Raw genomic sequence first — 16,320 nt, forward strand, 5'->3', positions numbered from 1 at the left:
AGTATTAATTAGAAAGATAAAATGCAGAGTAACTTAAATTTTAATTATAAGCTATTATTCACTTTGTTAAGAAAATCAGTACAGTCAAGTGCCTTAAGTGGTATCACATTTTCACCAATTACTCTTCACTAATAGAATTTATTAATAAACTGTTTAATTATTATAATTTCCACGTGCATATTCTACATATATAAAATGCATTAGAAGATGTATAAATCATTTCCCAAATACCAAACATGATGATGATGATAAACTCTTCTACGGCAATAGCGAATGATTGTAATTAATTCTACATCTCGTATTATTTAATATTTTAAAATGAAACTAATTATAGATGTATGAAATTTGCGCATTTTTCACTTTGTTTGGTAATATATTCAAAATTTAGAAGTGTTTTTAATTTTTAATAATGTGCCAAAACATAAGTTATATGTACAAATGAAAAATATGTACTGTAAGTTTCAAATGAAAGTGAGAATTTTATATAAATATCTCAGGCTACAGTTCAGATAAATCAGCTTAAAAAAGCACAAATTAATTTTCCAGATTGAAGGATATTCTGTAACTAAACACTGTAAAAATGTGTACACAAATCGGACAATGTATTACTTAATGTTTTCTTACAAGAATGCTGTTAGATAATGTACTACTATAAAAGTACAACAATGGTCAAACCTTTCTAGTGGCATATAGCCATTTTCCTTATTCTCATCTTTCTTTCTTACTCTGTTTTGTTGTGACTGATATCCCACATAACAGTTTGTATTAAAAGAGACAAAACCACAAATACAACAAAGGATAACAATAAAATACACAAAACATAATATATATCAAGTAAAATAATTTTATGTCGGTAAATTCTGCATATCATTTTCAAAATGGTTAATGATTCGCTCCATAATCTCGGTCCATATTAAAATTTAATCGGTGAAACAGTCAATTTTTTTATATAAACCTATTTAAATTTAAAAATTAAGCTTCAAAAGTATGAAGAATTATTAAAGAATAAACACATTGACTGACAAATATAGTCATTCATTTGAATAATTGAATATTCTATTAGAAGTTTTAACTCAATCTTTTTTAATGTATTTGTTGAATTATGCCTTCCAGTGAAACATATTTTCTAAATTAACAGCATAAATTACAAATTCAAACCATAAACTTTGTGAATTGAATATTAATTATTGTCTGTATCACTTAATTCCAATTAATTTGTTGTTAATTAATCAAGCATATGTGTCTTTGATATTAAACATCGTTTAATTATAATGTTAATTTAAAGAAAGTTAATGAATGGTAAACATCTCCATAATAAAATATTTGACAGACTAAAAAGAAATTTTATATCCTGATTGAAGGATTTATCAAATATACTTACATTTTGTAAGTCACTTAACTGATTTTAGCGCATTTTATTGCTTTTTTCTATTCGACTTTTTATAAGGCCAAATTATATTTACATATCTAGAAACAAATTGGCTTTAACATCTCTCGTTTATCTGTTTGTGTCATATTATTCATTCCATTGAGAAATTCTAATCTCATTTTCACCGTAAGCTTGTAAATCTTATTGAATTTTTGATTATAAAATCTTCGGATAGTCCAAAACAATCTTAAGAAAATATCTTATAAATAATAAATAAGATCATTTTAAATTATATTGAGTTTTCTCACTAATGGATCTTAATGATAAAGATATTTATAATAAATGACTTATATTAATGAATGTGTAAGTAATGTAATAAAATTGTATTATTAAATGTATATATTTTCTATGCTTATTTATTTGAATATTTTAAAATATAGCTCAGACTTTAAAAAGTTACTTTATTATTTTTTCACGTGTTTTTAAATATATTTATTATATAAAATGTCCATAATTAAAAGAGTAGATGTTCAGAGCTCTCTGTAGAAAGAATTAGTGGGCAAATCTTACCAAAATTTGTTATATTTATTATTCTGAGTATACAGTTTCCATTTTCGAGGATAAATTTATTTCAACATTCAGCCTCTAGAGCGAAATTTGGCGTTACCGTCCCCTTAATTCGTATATTATTATTGTCTAATGAACTTCGGGAGTAAAGAAACAAAGTGTAATAATTTTATTTCAATCACAGATGTGATTACAAATGCAATTGCCAATTCCGCATTACACGTGAAAAGCCATGGTTCTGTATCCTCCATCTCTACGATCTAAAAATTACATTCGTTCCACAGCACACTCGACGGCAAAACGCAATTGACCTGCATAGAATTGTCGCACACGTGAAATTCTCTTTTAAAATAGCTAAGTTGGGAACATTGCCTTAATAAATGAGGTTTTTTAGTTAGTCTCATAACTAAAATTCACAGATTTTGGTGATTTTGGTGGCCATGTCGTTAGAAATGATCGGCTAATCACTCTCGTACGAAAAATGTTGTAGTAAGGCTTACACGTTTAAGCCGATAAATGGAGTGCACCATACTGAATAAAGATTGTGGTGTTCAGACAATTTCTCTGCTGCAGAACTTTAAAGTTTGGAGTATATCTCAGTATCTGACAAAATTAATAGGACATGTCACTAGTTTGACATGCAGAGTTTTCTTCAAAAACAAAAATATATGATGATAATGATAAAGAATGCTGTGAAACCATACCATACTGTTACCTTCGTGAGTGCAATGGGATTTGATAGATTTTCGTCAGACAAAACGTTTTGAACTTCCTTTTATACCTGAAATTCCTTAGAAAACGTACGTAATATGCACATGAAGGAATATCAGCTCCAAATTTCACTTTAGAGGCTAAATTTGGTTAAGACTTGCCCTATAGTTCTACATAGAATTCCGAACACCCACCTATTTAATTATAATCACCCTGTAACTATGTACCATAATTTTTAATAAACTTATATATATATCTTAGTAAGTAAATAACTTTCATTTATAATCACAATCAACATAATAATAATTAGATAAATATTATAATAACTATGATTTAGAAATTAAATAAATTATTTTTATAATCAAATAAAATTTTATTTGTAAATGCTTAATGCAAATAATTTATGCACATAATAATAATAATAATTTGTTTATATATATATATATTATATATTATTATATTATTATATATAATATTAAAACAATAGTTTGCTGATGATATAATTTAACTAAATAATTTATTTAAATGTAACAGTAATTACCATACGTGATGACTACATCATTTATGGTAACAATGAAGTAATTATAATATCCTATATTTTCTTTTTTTTAAAGATCTGTTTTAAAATTCTATTTTAATAAGTATTATAACCTCTATTAAAATCATAATCGCTCAACAAATTAATCGTTAAGATTGATGATAAAATAAATTAAACTCATAAATTATGCTTTAATGTAACTAAGTGTATATACGTATAATGTTAAGTTGCATATGAAATTTATTTAATTACAGATTAGTTGCAGCATGTACAGTACCTGTCTAAACATTATTTTAATTACATAACATGTAAAGTGACTTTTTTAATTCCTAAAACTAGTTTATTACACAAAAAGCTAAGAAATTATCTTAAAAAAATCATTAAAAATATTTCTCTCGTTCATAAATGATATTTAAATTATTGATAGAGTTAATAAGGATTTTTTAAAATTATAATAATTACTTCGGAAATAATGCAAGTAAATTTAGAAGTTTATTCTAAAAGTTTGTATTTCGCAAATTACATGGCAGATTCTGTAAAGAAGTCTTGTTTTTTAGAAAATAATGCGTGTATAATAAAGACAAATCACCTTTCAAAAGTCTTGGTAGTGATCGTTTTGGAGAAGTAGGTGTACTTTCAAAAGGTTAGTCGTTGTTCCGAATAAGTGGTGTCATTGAACTAGGATGAGATGGTTCAATATTAAATACATGTTCGAATCCGTTCCAGAAAATTTAAATCATTAACAAGGCAATTTATTCAATAGAGATAACAAGATAAGTTTTGTGTTATATTACTCTACGTTTCGTTGAATTTAAAATATTAAATTACCATTTTCTAAAAATATTTTCTGATTTTTTAAATATTACTTTTCCTTTTGCGTAAAAGTTTAATAATTAAAGGATATATATAATTTACATATTCGCTTTAACTTTATTAATTTAGCCTACCATGTAATATTAATTAATACAATAGAAGAAACAAAGAGAGAAGTTTTTTAATGGCGTATTTTACACAAAGTTTTTTGAAATAAATACAAATGATAGTTTAAGAAAAGAACAAATATTAATAAACACTAAATACAGAAAAACAATCACTGTTAAAGCAAAAAATTAAACAAGAATCTAGTTAAATGCCTCTTGTCTGCTTATTCTGCATAAACTCTCTCTAATAATACAAGTTTTTCGTCTAATTTTAGAGTCAATGAAATTAATTATAGTACGACCTGCTCGGGCGTAAAATATCATGGTCACGTGATTAAAAGCTTTTACGGTGAGGGGTTTTACGGCCCTTTTACGGCTAGTGGAGTCGCGGCCTAAGATTTAATATTTTTGTAAATATTAAAATTAAAACTAAATTTATCGAAAAAGTAAGCCTTTAATATTTGAATATATTAAAATATTTTTAAATTAACATTGAATTGTATTGAATGAAAATTGGGGAGTCGTGGACGGTGCTGGTGACTTTTCATGCGAGGCTAGAAGTGACGTTTTATCGTAGTATTGTGGAAAGTAATTGAATATGGCGTATCAGAAAGTTCACGAATACACAAATATTTTAGGAATAAGTTTAATAATGTGCTTATTGCAAATTGCGGGGATAGAGTCTAAGCCTGGGCCTTTGGCTAGATCTCCTCAGGAGATTGATCGTGCAGATATGCAAAGTAAGAGGCGTGGAAGACCCCGGAAAGGTAGTGCGAAAGAATTAGAGAGAGGAGATGAGTTATTGAATCTGATGCAGGGTGAACAAGAACAAATTGTAGAAACCCCTTCTATAACTAAAAGTGGGATAGTGAGAGATTCAAACATTCAAGATTACTTTACAGTGGCAGCGGAAGAGGATGAATGTGAAACGTAAGAGACCCAATATACTTTAAAAGGAATATACGAGTTAATTCAGGAAAAGTTTATGCAGTTAAATTCAGATTTAAGTACGATAAAAGTAGAAGTAACCTCACTAAAGGAAGAGAATAGAGAATTGAAAGAGGAATTGGATAAAGCCTTCCAGAGAGTGACCGACCTCGACCAGATAGTTAAGTCTGGTAAACAACTGCAAGGTAAGCTGGAGTTTCAAATTGATTCTTTGAGAAACGAGAAAGTAAAGGATAATATTATAGTCCTGAACTTCCCGTTTAAGACAAACGATCTCACGGATGAAATTAATTATTATATTAAGAACGAACTAGAATTACCTGACTGTTTGCCTGATAGTTTGGTCAGAGTGTCGGGCGGGGATGATAAATCTATTGTGAAAATTATATTAAGTTCTATCTATGAGAGAAACTCGATTTTGCGAGAGTTCTGGAAAAAGAGGTCAAAATTGTCAGGTACAGGAAAGGGAAAGCTTCTATTTATAGCAGATCTATGTAAGAGATCCAGGATCAGAAGGAAAAAATTAACTTCAATGATAAGTCAAGAAAAAGCAAAGGGACATAAAATAAAGGTTAGAGACGATTACTTCATAAAAGATGGTAATATCTTTACGTATGATTTAAATTCGGAAGAAGTAATACAGATTAATTATTTTTTATGAGTCGCCAGACTGTTGATAGAGAGAGGCGTGAGCAGGAGAGGTTGGAATCGGATGTTAAAAAACTGACTAATATTAAGGAAAATTGTAATCTCCACCAGGAGAGTTCATTAAACTTGTTACCTCTAGACCAAGTCGAGGAAAATATTCAGGCTATCCTAAATAAAATTAGCATAAGCTTTTGGAATATCCAAGGTCTATTTAAAAAAATCTATAAAGACCCTGTTAAACAGTTTTTACAATCGCATGAAGTAATGGGATTCACAGAGACTTGGATACCAGATATAAATAAGATAGGGAAGAGACCCCTAGAAGATAAGTTTTGGATTCTATATAGTAATGCTCAAAAGCCACAAAAATTTGGTCGACCAGCTGGGGGCTTGTTACTATTAATTAAGAAATCGTTTGGTCAACTAGTGCAAACACATATTACTTCCAGTTTTATATTCGCCTTGGTGGAATTAAACCAGAGGCTACAATTGTTGTGGGGAGAAGCGAGATTGGGAATCGTTCTAGTATATATATCCCCATCGTCAGCTGCTCTAGGGCATATTGAAGAGATACAAGAAAAAATCAACCAATGGTTAATATATTCCGACCTTTGGGTGTTAGGTGGAGATTTCAATGGACGTATAGGCGACAAACTGGATACGATATATAAAGGAAAAAGTTTGAGAATTGATAATGCGAGGATATCGAAGGATAGAGTGTCGAACAATAATGGAGAAGTACTGTTAAATTTTACACGTGAAAATAATTTCTTTATGCTAAATGGGAGATTTACCGGAGATATTCCAGCGGAATATACGTTTATAAGCCACACTGGCAAGTCAGTCATAGATTATATCATTTGTTCAGAGGAGATGCTTAGTAAGTGTATAAAGTTGTCGATTCTTGACCTTGATCACTCAGATCATTTTCCAGTACAGTTGTTGTTGTCCGGAGATAGTCCAAGAGTGGAGTTCTGCCAGAACAAACTACAGAAACATAAAGAGGCGGGATCGTTGGGAAGTAGAAGGTTTGATAAACAGAAATTGTCACAAGATTTGCCAAAAAAGTTTGAGGAGATATTAGTCCAAGAATCACTCCACAGACCGATTGATAATTATGAGAATCTAATTGCGATAATAGATGCGTGTCGTGTAAAGTATAGGCAGGGATGTGAACCACGGAGATTTAAACAGATTTGGTATGACAATAGATGTTACTACTACAAGATAAGGAAGCAAAAGAGTTTAGCTCAGTTTAGGAAAACAAATCAAGAAGCAGCCTGGAAGAAATATGTACAGAACAAAAGATGGTACAGGAATTTTGTGAAGGCAAAAAAGAAAAGATATTTATCCGAACTTAACGATAGGCTGATAGAAGCTAAGGACTCGAAAGTATTCTGGGATATCATAAATGATTTTCGTCGACCCATTGGTTATTTACGAGAGCCAAGTTGTGTACCGTACACTAGTTGGCTACAGTATTTTGAAGGGTTCTCAGCCGATTATCGTAATAAAATGGATCAAGTTTATGTGGAAGAATCTTATACTGAGGTAAAAACTAGTGAAGAAGTGTTTAGTGTCCAGGAATTACAAAGATGCGTTGCGAAACTTAAAGTGAAATCAGCACCAGGTATAGATAATATTCCTAATAAATTAATTAAAAGTTTACCAGTATCTATACTTAGTTATCTTGCAAGACAATATAATGGCTTTTATTCAAGAGTAGTAGTTCCAGTTGACTGGAACAAAGTAATATTCTTCATGTTATACAAGAAAGGGGAAAGGTTAATACCTGGCAATTACCGTCCCATTGCATTATTACCGACGTTTCGTAAGCTGTTTACATCAGTGCTGCTTTCCAGGTTTATTGCATGGATTGATAGAGAAAATCTTAGGAATCCCACGCAGTTTGCCTTTGTCAAAAAAGGTGGGACTCAGTTAGCTCTATTTGTGTTAATGGCCATTGTACAAATTCAGCTGTATAAGAAGAGACAGAAAGTTTTCGCCTTATTCCTAGATATAGAGAAGGCATATGATGCAGTAAATATTAAAAACCTTCAAAATAAAATGCGATACTATCAAGCGGAGACTTTAATGGTAGAAATGATAGGATTGTTATTTGGAAGCTATGAAGCGACTATTAGACAAGATGACATGCAGTGGGCGCCGTTTAGGATAGATCGTGGGCTGTTACAGGGTGACCCATGGTCCCCCCACCTCTTTAATTTTTATACTTTTGATTTAAATAACAGTTTTGAAAGGGAAGAGGATGGATTCTTGATTGAAGAAAATATAGTTCACTCCATTGTCTATGCAGATGATATTGTGATAATCGCCCCCACTGCTGCTGCTCTACGGAGGAAAATTCAGCAAACAATGTTATATTTTAATAAATTAAAATTGAATATTAATCCGAAGAAATCGGCTATCATGGTGTTTAGAAATGGTTCTAAGCTTTCAAAGAGGAACATGTCATTTTATATTAATAAAGAGGAATTAAAAATAGTCAATGAAATAAACTTTTTAGGGCTAATCTTAACCCCTATGTTGTCCTTTGAAAAACAAGTCAAGATGTCACTGGTCAAGGCAAATAAGTTAATAGGAAGTATAGGAATGTTATTTTCAAAAATTAAATTAAAAAACACCCAAACGCAATTTAAATTGTTTAATTCAATAATTGTAAATGCAACAAGCTATGCAGCCCCAATTTGGTGTTTGCCAAAATATCAGAAGTTAGAAGCGATTCAAAATAAGTTCATACGGAGAGTGTTTTTACTGGACTATAAAATCCCTGGAAGTATACTAAGATTAGAGTTGAATAGATTCAGAATGACGTCAATGTTGGTTAAGAGATGTGTAAAATTTTTAATGAAGGTGAGAGACAGTGGGCAGCTGTTGTTTAGTCTTTTGAACCAATTATATAGGAAATCATTACGAACAGAATCGAGAAAGAACTGGGTAAGTCACCTGACTAGAGTAATTAATAATTTTGGATTTTCGATGGGCCCGTTTATACACCTTCTGGAGATTAGTGGAGATTTATGTAAACAGCTTACTAGAAATGTAATGGAGAATTCATTGATACTTGATGTGGAGGATATCCGGACACGAAAGATGCCGAATTCATATAATATAATACTGGACTACCCTAATATTAATAATTACATGTTGTTTAATCTCCCCTTTGGTGTTAAGAGGTTCTTCGTCCAGCTTCGCCTTAATAATGATGTAATAACGATTGAAAACAAGATTTATATCTATTCTAAAATTGAATGTCCGAGGTGTTTAGAAAACTTCTCTAAATTTCATCTGGTCTGTGGATGCGAAAAAGCAATAGTCCTAAGACAAAGTTTCGATTTAAATATTTTAAATGAGTGCTCCTCGGAAAAAGAAATGTATATGTTTTTTCATGTGGCTAAGTTAAAATCTATTTATAACTTATATAGTTACAAATTTTTTAACAAAATTATACAACTGTTTATTTAATGAATGTTGATCATAACTCCCCTTGTAACAGGCCAAGGCCTATTACAAATAAAGATGAATTGAATTGAATAAATAAATTTATAAAACTTAAAAAAAAAAAATTGTATTGAATTCGAATGGCTACGATCCTTAATTCAAAAACCTCAGACCTAAAAATTTTTGAAAAATTTTTTCATTAATTAGTCTATAAAACTTATACACTACATAAGAATTAATATTACATTATATTTATTATATTTTTCTTAATATTTCTTAATAACTTTTGAACATATTTTAAGCACTTCTAATCTGAAAACATAACTTTTACCCCTTTGTTTCAATAATTTAAATATTAAATGTATTAAAACATATAAGTGACTACTCTTTAAATAATCATTTATATTCTTTTTAATCCTTTCTAAATTTAATAATAATTAGATAATTAAAAATAAAAATAAAATGTTTTTGTTTCCGTATTTAAAAAATGTGTATACACAAAAGCTGAAGTTAAAAATTCAAATGAATCAAACTTTCAAAATGAATTATCTCCCAACGGAAATTAGTGAAATTTTTTACTGAAAACAAAAAACATTAAAAGTTCTTCTCCCATTTAATTATATACTAATTCAAGCAAATTATATTTATTGAAATTAGTAATCATCATATTTAATTGAATTATGAGAAAACAAAATTTCTTTTCGTTTAGAACAGTGCTCCATACAGTGGCGGATCTAGGTTTTTCGGGGCCTAGGGCTTATTGAAGTCCAATGAGGCCCCCATTTTTACCAAACTTAACCTAACCTATTAACTATTTTTTACTATACGATAAGTGATCATTGTTAATGAAAAAGTATTAAAACTTTATGATGATAATTCAATTTTTTGGGCCCTTGACACTTTGGGACCCAGGGCTTAAGCCCTATTAGTCCCTATGTAGATCCGCCCCTGGCTCCATAACAACGCATGCGTTTTATTTTTCATTTGTATTTCCGTTTCCGTATATGCTTTTCGGGAGTTTCGTCTCTCCTCTTCAGTATGGTACATTTCTTTCTGTTCGAAACAGCCATGTGTTTGGTACCATTTTGAAAGCTCGATCATTCGTACTGTCGTTAAGGTTAGATATTGTTTCAGGCTCTTGCACACGATAGTCTTTACAGACGACTGGGTTTTCAGTGTGATGGGTCATTCACGTGATGAACAATCCGCCTTGACAGATCATAAAATTATGTAGGAAATGTAGTAGCACTTTGGCCTTACATAAACGGTGGAAAATCGCAAGCGACTACTTCCACAAAAAAGACACTTCACAACTTCATTCCTTTCTGCACAAAACCCAACATTTCTTCCATAATTTTATTGTCCATCTAGGCGGAGTGTTCGTTACGTGAACGTAGAACGCCAAGCCATCACGTAGAAGCCAATTTTCGGAAGAAGGACGTCTTTAAAGAAGCTATCGTGTGTAAGAGCCTGAAACAACATTCGAGCACACCGAATTTTAAAACGTGTAACACTGAAGTTTCTCCAATCACTAAAATTGCAGTACGAGTTGGCCTTTAAAAATACGGAGTCTATGGACGTTTCGAAGTGAAAGAAACGTATAGTAGGTTGTCGTTATGGAGCATCGTTCCATAGAAAATGAAACGACAAATGATATATAATTCGTATTTGAATAATATCATAATTGCATGTATAAATTTATTAAATAAATAAATAAATTATATATATAATTATTTATTACGTTATTCTTATATTGATTAGACTCTGGCAAATGTATTACGGCTTGTACTAACGTGAATATAATGAGCTATCCTAATACTAGCTTAAGGATGAACAGAAAAGAAGGCTTTATTCAATTCGTCAAAGAACAATTCAATTGCAAGTTACAGATACAAATAGATAAATATAAAAACTGATATAGGCCACTTACTGCAAGTGTGATCACCATTCTTCATCGGTGCACTTACATCTGAAACTTAGCAAATAATTTTTTTTTTTTTTTCAATTGTTTCCTTGTGCACGATATTTAAATGAATCCTTTATTATTTTTTTTCAAATTTTCACACACTGACATTAAACAGAACTTTTGCTTTAAAATTTACGTATTAATTCGTAAATCCAACCGTATCATCTTTACGTAAACATAATAAACATTAAAAGATTGCAACACACTTCATAATCTACAACTGTACATTTAGTGTGCCAAACACTCCTTCATTCACTTCTACTCATATTATAACAGGTCCGCATTAGAGTCCAATTTTACAAAAGTAAAAAAAAAAAAAAATACAGTTAAAAGTTCGATCATTAAAACCGCAATAAAACTCGAATTTTTTGGAAATTCGAGTTTTATTGCGGTTTTAATGATTGAACTTTTAACTGCATTTTTTTTTTTTTTTTTTTTTTTACTTTTTGTAAAGTCTTCTTCAGTCAGGTTCAGTAATTTAGTCAAGTGGCAAATTATTTGATCTATTGAGAGTCCTACCACGTCACTAAATTCCAAACACGTGAGTATAGAATTGTTTAAGTCGAGTTCATTAATACTTCTTACAGCATTATTCGATGCCGCACGAATATGTCTAGTCTATGTCTACGTCTGGCTATCTCGAAGCTTGCTGCGTGTACAACTGTACTAGTCTGGATGGACACTTTATACACTAAACCGTTTAGTAGTAAGTGCCTACTAACCACTCGACTAAATTACTGGACGTGTGAGTCTTAAGATCGATCGTTTTAATGATCTGTTTGACACACTCAAAGTACGATTATGGATTATATTGCAATCTTTTAACGTTATTTTCTTCATCTATGGATGATATGGTTGGGTTTATGAACGTGTACGTAAATTTTAAGGCGAAATATTTTTTCTAAACGTCAATATGTCAAAGTTTGTAGAAAATGAGAGACTGGTTTAAATATTGCGTATACGGAAACAATTGGAAAAAGATTGGTCTATGAAAAATACCTGATGTTTAAATTTATGATTTAAGTGTCGATTAAATTATAAAATAAATTCTAAATATTAAAAATTACAGAGACTGATGATGTGTGAGTCACATTCTAAACACATGACTATATCAGGTAAATGTTTGTTCATGCATATCTGTAAACTATAACTGAATGGACTTGAAAAAAAGGGCTTCTTCCCTGTTCAAATTTAAATTGGAATTAAGACAGTTCATTATGTTCACGTCAGTACAATCCTTTATTAAATTGTTATTAAAATAATTTCGAGTTGAGCTGAGTTATAGGATAACGCAGTGAAACACACTAACATTCTGTCCCGGGAGATTTTTAGTGAGAAACTTATATAAGGTGTTACACGCATGAAGAAAACCCGAAAAACTCCACGTAACCAGCTGTTGGGTTGGCAAACGAAATATTTTGACCAACTATCAGTGTTCAATGGTTTTTTATTCACTCGGCCACTGATGGGTAAAATCATTTTCTAAATGATATCTAGTAAAAACAATAGGTTAATACATAAATTAAGTTGTATGTAAAAATTATATGTATAAAATACATTCGTTGAAAATGTATTTGAATGATTCTCGTTTAAGATAAGATACGAATACTACAAAATGTATGAAGGTAATATAAATCTAGTATCAAATATTGTGAAGTCTACGTTATAATTAATTAAAACTATAAAATTTTGATTTCCAATTTTATGCGTTACGTTATTCAAATATATTATTACTACTACTTAGCAAAATTCCTGTAAAGGACTACAACAATTAGTGGAAGAATAAGAAACACAACAACAATTACTATGTTCCCCATTCTTTGACTCACAATATACAGTATGTTGTTGTGTTTCTTATTATTGGACTAATCGTTTACTGCGTATGACATCACAAAACTTTCCATGATTAAATTTCAATACGAAAGATCAATCAGAAAACGTCATTCTATAATTATGGCCAATCTGTATTAAATCATCTTGCTTATACTTATCCCACAAATTTTGGATTTTACAATATATAGGTCTATATTTTGTGTAAATATATTTTAATATCAAATATATTACAATTTTACAATCAATCAATTTTAAACAGATTTACGCAAAGCATGTACTTGTTTTCCGTAAATTTGTTAAACTCTTTTTTCCCTCAATCCTGGTTGTTTATCGTAATATCGATTTTCTGCTCAAAACGTTTGTAACTTACCACAGTTATTTTCAGGTGCTGTTTAGCATGATGGAAACAAGCTTGTAATAGCTCTGGCAAATCGTAATGTTCAGCAGCGCATATTAAACCAGGAATAGTTTCGCAGGTGAGAGGGCAAGAACCACTTTGTAGATAATCAATCAACGTTCGAAACGTATCACTATCAAACTCGATTATGTTAAACTAAAATTAATAAAATTTAATTAGATGAAATTTTAAAAATATCTTTAAAAAATTAAAATTAAAATTTATTTACCTCGGTTTGGCAAAGTTTAACTCGATCTACTTTATGAGCATCTGCACAAACACTTAATGCAACTGTAGTGCCAGTTAGAGATTGCTTTCGCTCTCTATCGGTTTTATCTTTACCTAATTTTATTTTCAAAATATAAAATATTTTGTATATAACAGTTATATAACGATAATCATAACATATTTATCTCCAGTTTTATATTATTTAATTAAATTATTATTTGAAAAATGTTAGATAATCTAAATCAACAACATGTATTTTTGTAATTCGAAACATTTTAAATTAATTTTTATATATATATATATTTATATATTTAATTAAACATTATCAATTAATGTAATTTTACAACAAATAGCAAATTGATTTACTGTGCTTAATTAATTTTACTTGTTCAATTTTTAATAAAATACTTCGTCATAAAATTTACATAAAAATTATATAAATTAATTTATTATTATTAAAAAATCACATAACAAAATCACTCCACCAGACACACTTACAATCGAACTCACTCTGCCATCGTTTAAGTCCTCCGGGGTCAGACGCTAAATGACTTTTAGATGTGCTACGACTTCCCATTCCCCATCCAGCCCAATTTCCAAGGCGAGAAAAATATCTCCATACTACTGGACTCGATGGTGTTTTATTTCTTGGAGGTTCGTGAATATCTGGCACCTAAAATGATTTTTTTTAAATGATTATTATTAAATAAATAATTTATAAAATTTTAACATAAATTCTCTCTCTTTACTTGTAAAAAGTTACTGGATTTCGGTGCTTCTGTCTTATAACTTGAATCTGAAGGTCCAGATGATGGGCCGTAACCAGTAGTAAATCCATAAAGCATTTCTAAAAATACCCTTATAAAAAAATTAAGAAAATATTATATCAACATTTCTTGTTAATGATTTATATTATAAAACAATTTATCACATTTACCTGCTTCTAATTCCCAAAATTGCTCGAACTGCATAAACTTTAGTCTTTTCTTTACCTTTGAGTATACAAATAAATACTCAATAATTCAGATATTCAAACACTTTCAGAGTTAATGTATTTATCATATTATATTTTATTGTAGATAGTTTCACAATACATGCGTAAACAAACCTTGTCCTACATTAAATATCACATCGCATAATTGATGATTATTTTGAAAGGCTTTTGTAAAATCTTTAGCAAGTTGTTCATAACCTTCGAATGAATCTCTTACGCTATCTAACAATGGACTGGAAGGCCTCATGTGACCGATCGGGCGCCAAGAACCCCTCCTAGGAATTAATATAAAATTCTTTTACGCATATATAAATTAATACAAAATTAAATAAATAATTATAATGTATTTTAAGAGAAATCATAGCGGAAAACATTCAATCTCTTTTTATATATTTTATTCTGGTATCAAATTTCGCAGCTTTGAAGTAAACAAGTGGACTGCATGGCTCTAGTGTCCTACTTTCATCTGCACGTTGCCTAGGAAACGAACCACGGTTTAAAGTAGGTGGACGAAGCGTCTTCTTCCATCCATTCATTCATCGTATGTCGATTCAATGACTGCAACAGCGTTTCTATATATAGCTCGTCCGAGACAATGTCATTAATGTCCGGGCCGAGAACGGTTCCGTTAATCACCAAATCGATTTTAGTGTGTGTGTATGTGTGTGTGCGTGTGTAGTTGTTTGCATTCTTAAAAAACAAATTTTCTTTAAAGAAACCGAAATAACAGAAACGGAAACAAAAATATTTATCTAATCTCAATAGAATTTAAATCGGATTTAAATTTTACCTGTAAGGTTTGGGAATTTGACCCGTTTCGGCGTGATTTTGCAAATTAGTTACGATGTCCTCTAGCATTTGACTCCTTGTACGATCCTACAAATAATAAATGTATTATTCATTCTCGATAATATACATTTAAATTAAACTGACTTGATAATTTTCCACAATAATACGGCATAATCAATATTTATATCTGTTCTAAAATTTCTCCTTCCATAACTATCGAATCCATTAATTCACTACAGAAAATTATCTTAGGATATTTTAGACGTGTCATATCAATATGACCGCGTATAAAAGTACTACTATAATAAATTTTGTGGCTCCAACAATATAAAGAACAGTAATACATTACAGTTGTTAAGATCTTAAAGCTTACGCTTTCATTAAAACGACAGATTGGGATGATATGTAGCTACATGAATTATATACTTAATATAAATTCATTGTTTAAAATTATAAAATAATTTTTATAGAGTATATAAATGATATACTTATAAAATGTTCTTAAATATATTTCATTAATTTTAAAAATTATTACGGAATGTAGATGTTGTTTAATTTATACTATAATTTCTTCTTTCTTTTACATATTTTTCGTTTTAATAAATCCACATAAAATATTTTAGTGCTTTCTTTAAGTACGTAAATTTTACTGTATTTTGGATATTGTTTTTATTATTAGAACTGTAAAAGTGTATTTTAAATTTAAATTTCCATACGCTAAATTGTTTTATAAGCATTCAATCCTGATTGAGATGCTGTGTTATCAATGATGTTTTGATGCAATGTGATACTGTTTATTTATTATTAACTCTTCAATTAATTTTAATTTTAACACATTGATCCAGTAATATTTCGAAATACAGACCTAATGCAATTTATAGATTGATATGATTTATTGTACTGGGATGTGATATAATCATACGATATTGTATGATCATATCACATTATAG

General features: G+C 29.9%; 1 protein-coding gene across 1 annotated transcript in view; it reads right to left on the reverse strand.

Moving 5' to 3' along the window:
* The window catches only part of LOC136977522 (uncharacterized), a 158,298-nt gene that overhangs the window by 23,535 nt on the left and 118,443 nt on the right, over positions 1 to 16,320 (reverse strand). The window contains exons 10-16 of the mRNA XM_067273017.1: positions 15,372 to 15,457; positions 14,696 to 14,856; positions 14,525 to 14,579; positions 14,337 to 14,445; positions 14,086 to 14,260; positions 13,589 to 13,701; positions 13,333 to 13,515 (exon numbers count right to left, since the gene is read on the reverse strand). Coding sequence (XP_067129118.1) covers positions 13,333 to 13,515; positions 13,589 to 13,701; positions 14,086 to 14,260; positions 14,337 to 14,445; positions 14,525 to 14,579; positions 14,696 to 14,856; positions 15,372 to 15,457 — 882 coding nt within the window. The remainder of the gene's footprint in view (positions 1 to 13,332; positions 13,516 to 13,588; positions 13,702 to 14,085; positions 14,261 to 14,336; positions 14,446 to 14,524; positions 14,580 to 14,695; positions 14,857 to 15,371; positions 15,458 to 16,320) is intronic.

Source organism: Centruroides vittatus, unplaced genomic scaffold (genome assembly GCF_030686945.1).
Source record: "Centruroides vittatus isolate TY-2023 unplaced genomic scaffold, ASM3068694v2 contig_460, whole genome shotgun sequence".
NCBI lineage: Eukaryota > Metazoa > Arthropoda > Arachnida > Scorpiones > Buthidae > Centruroides > Centruroides vittatus.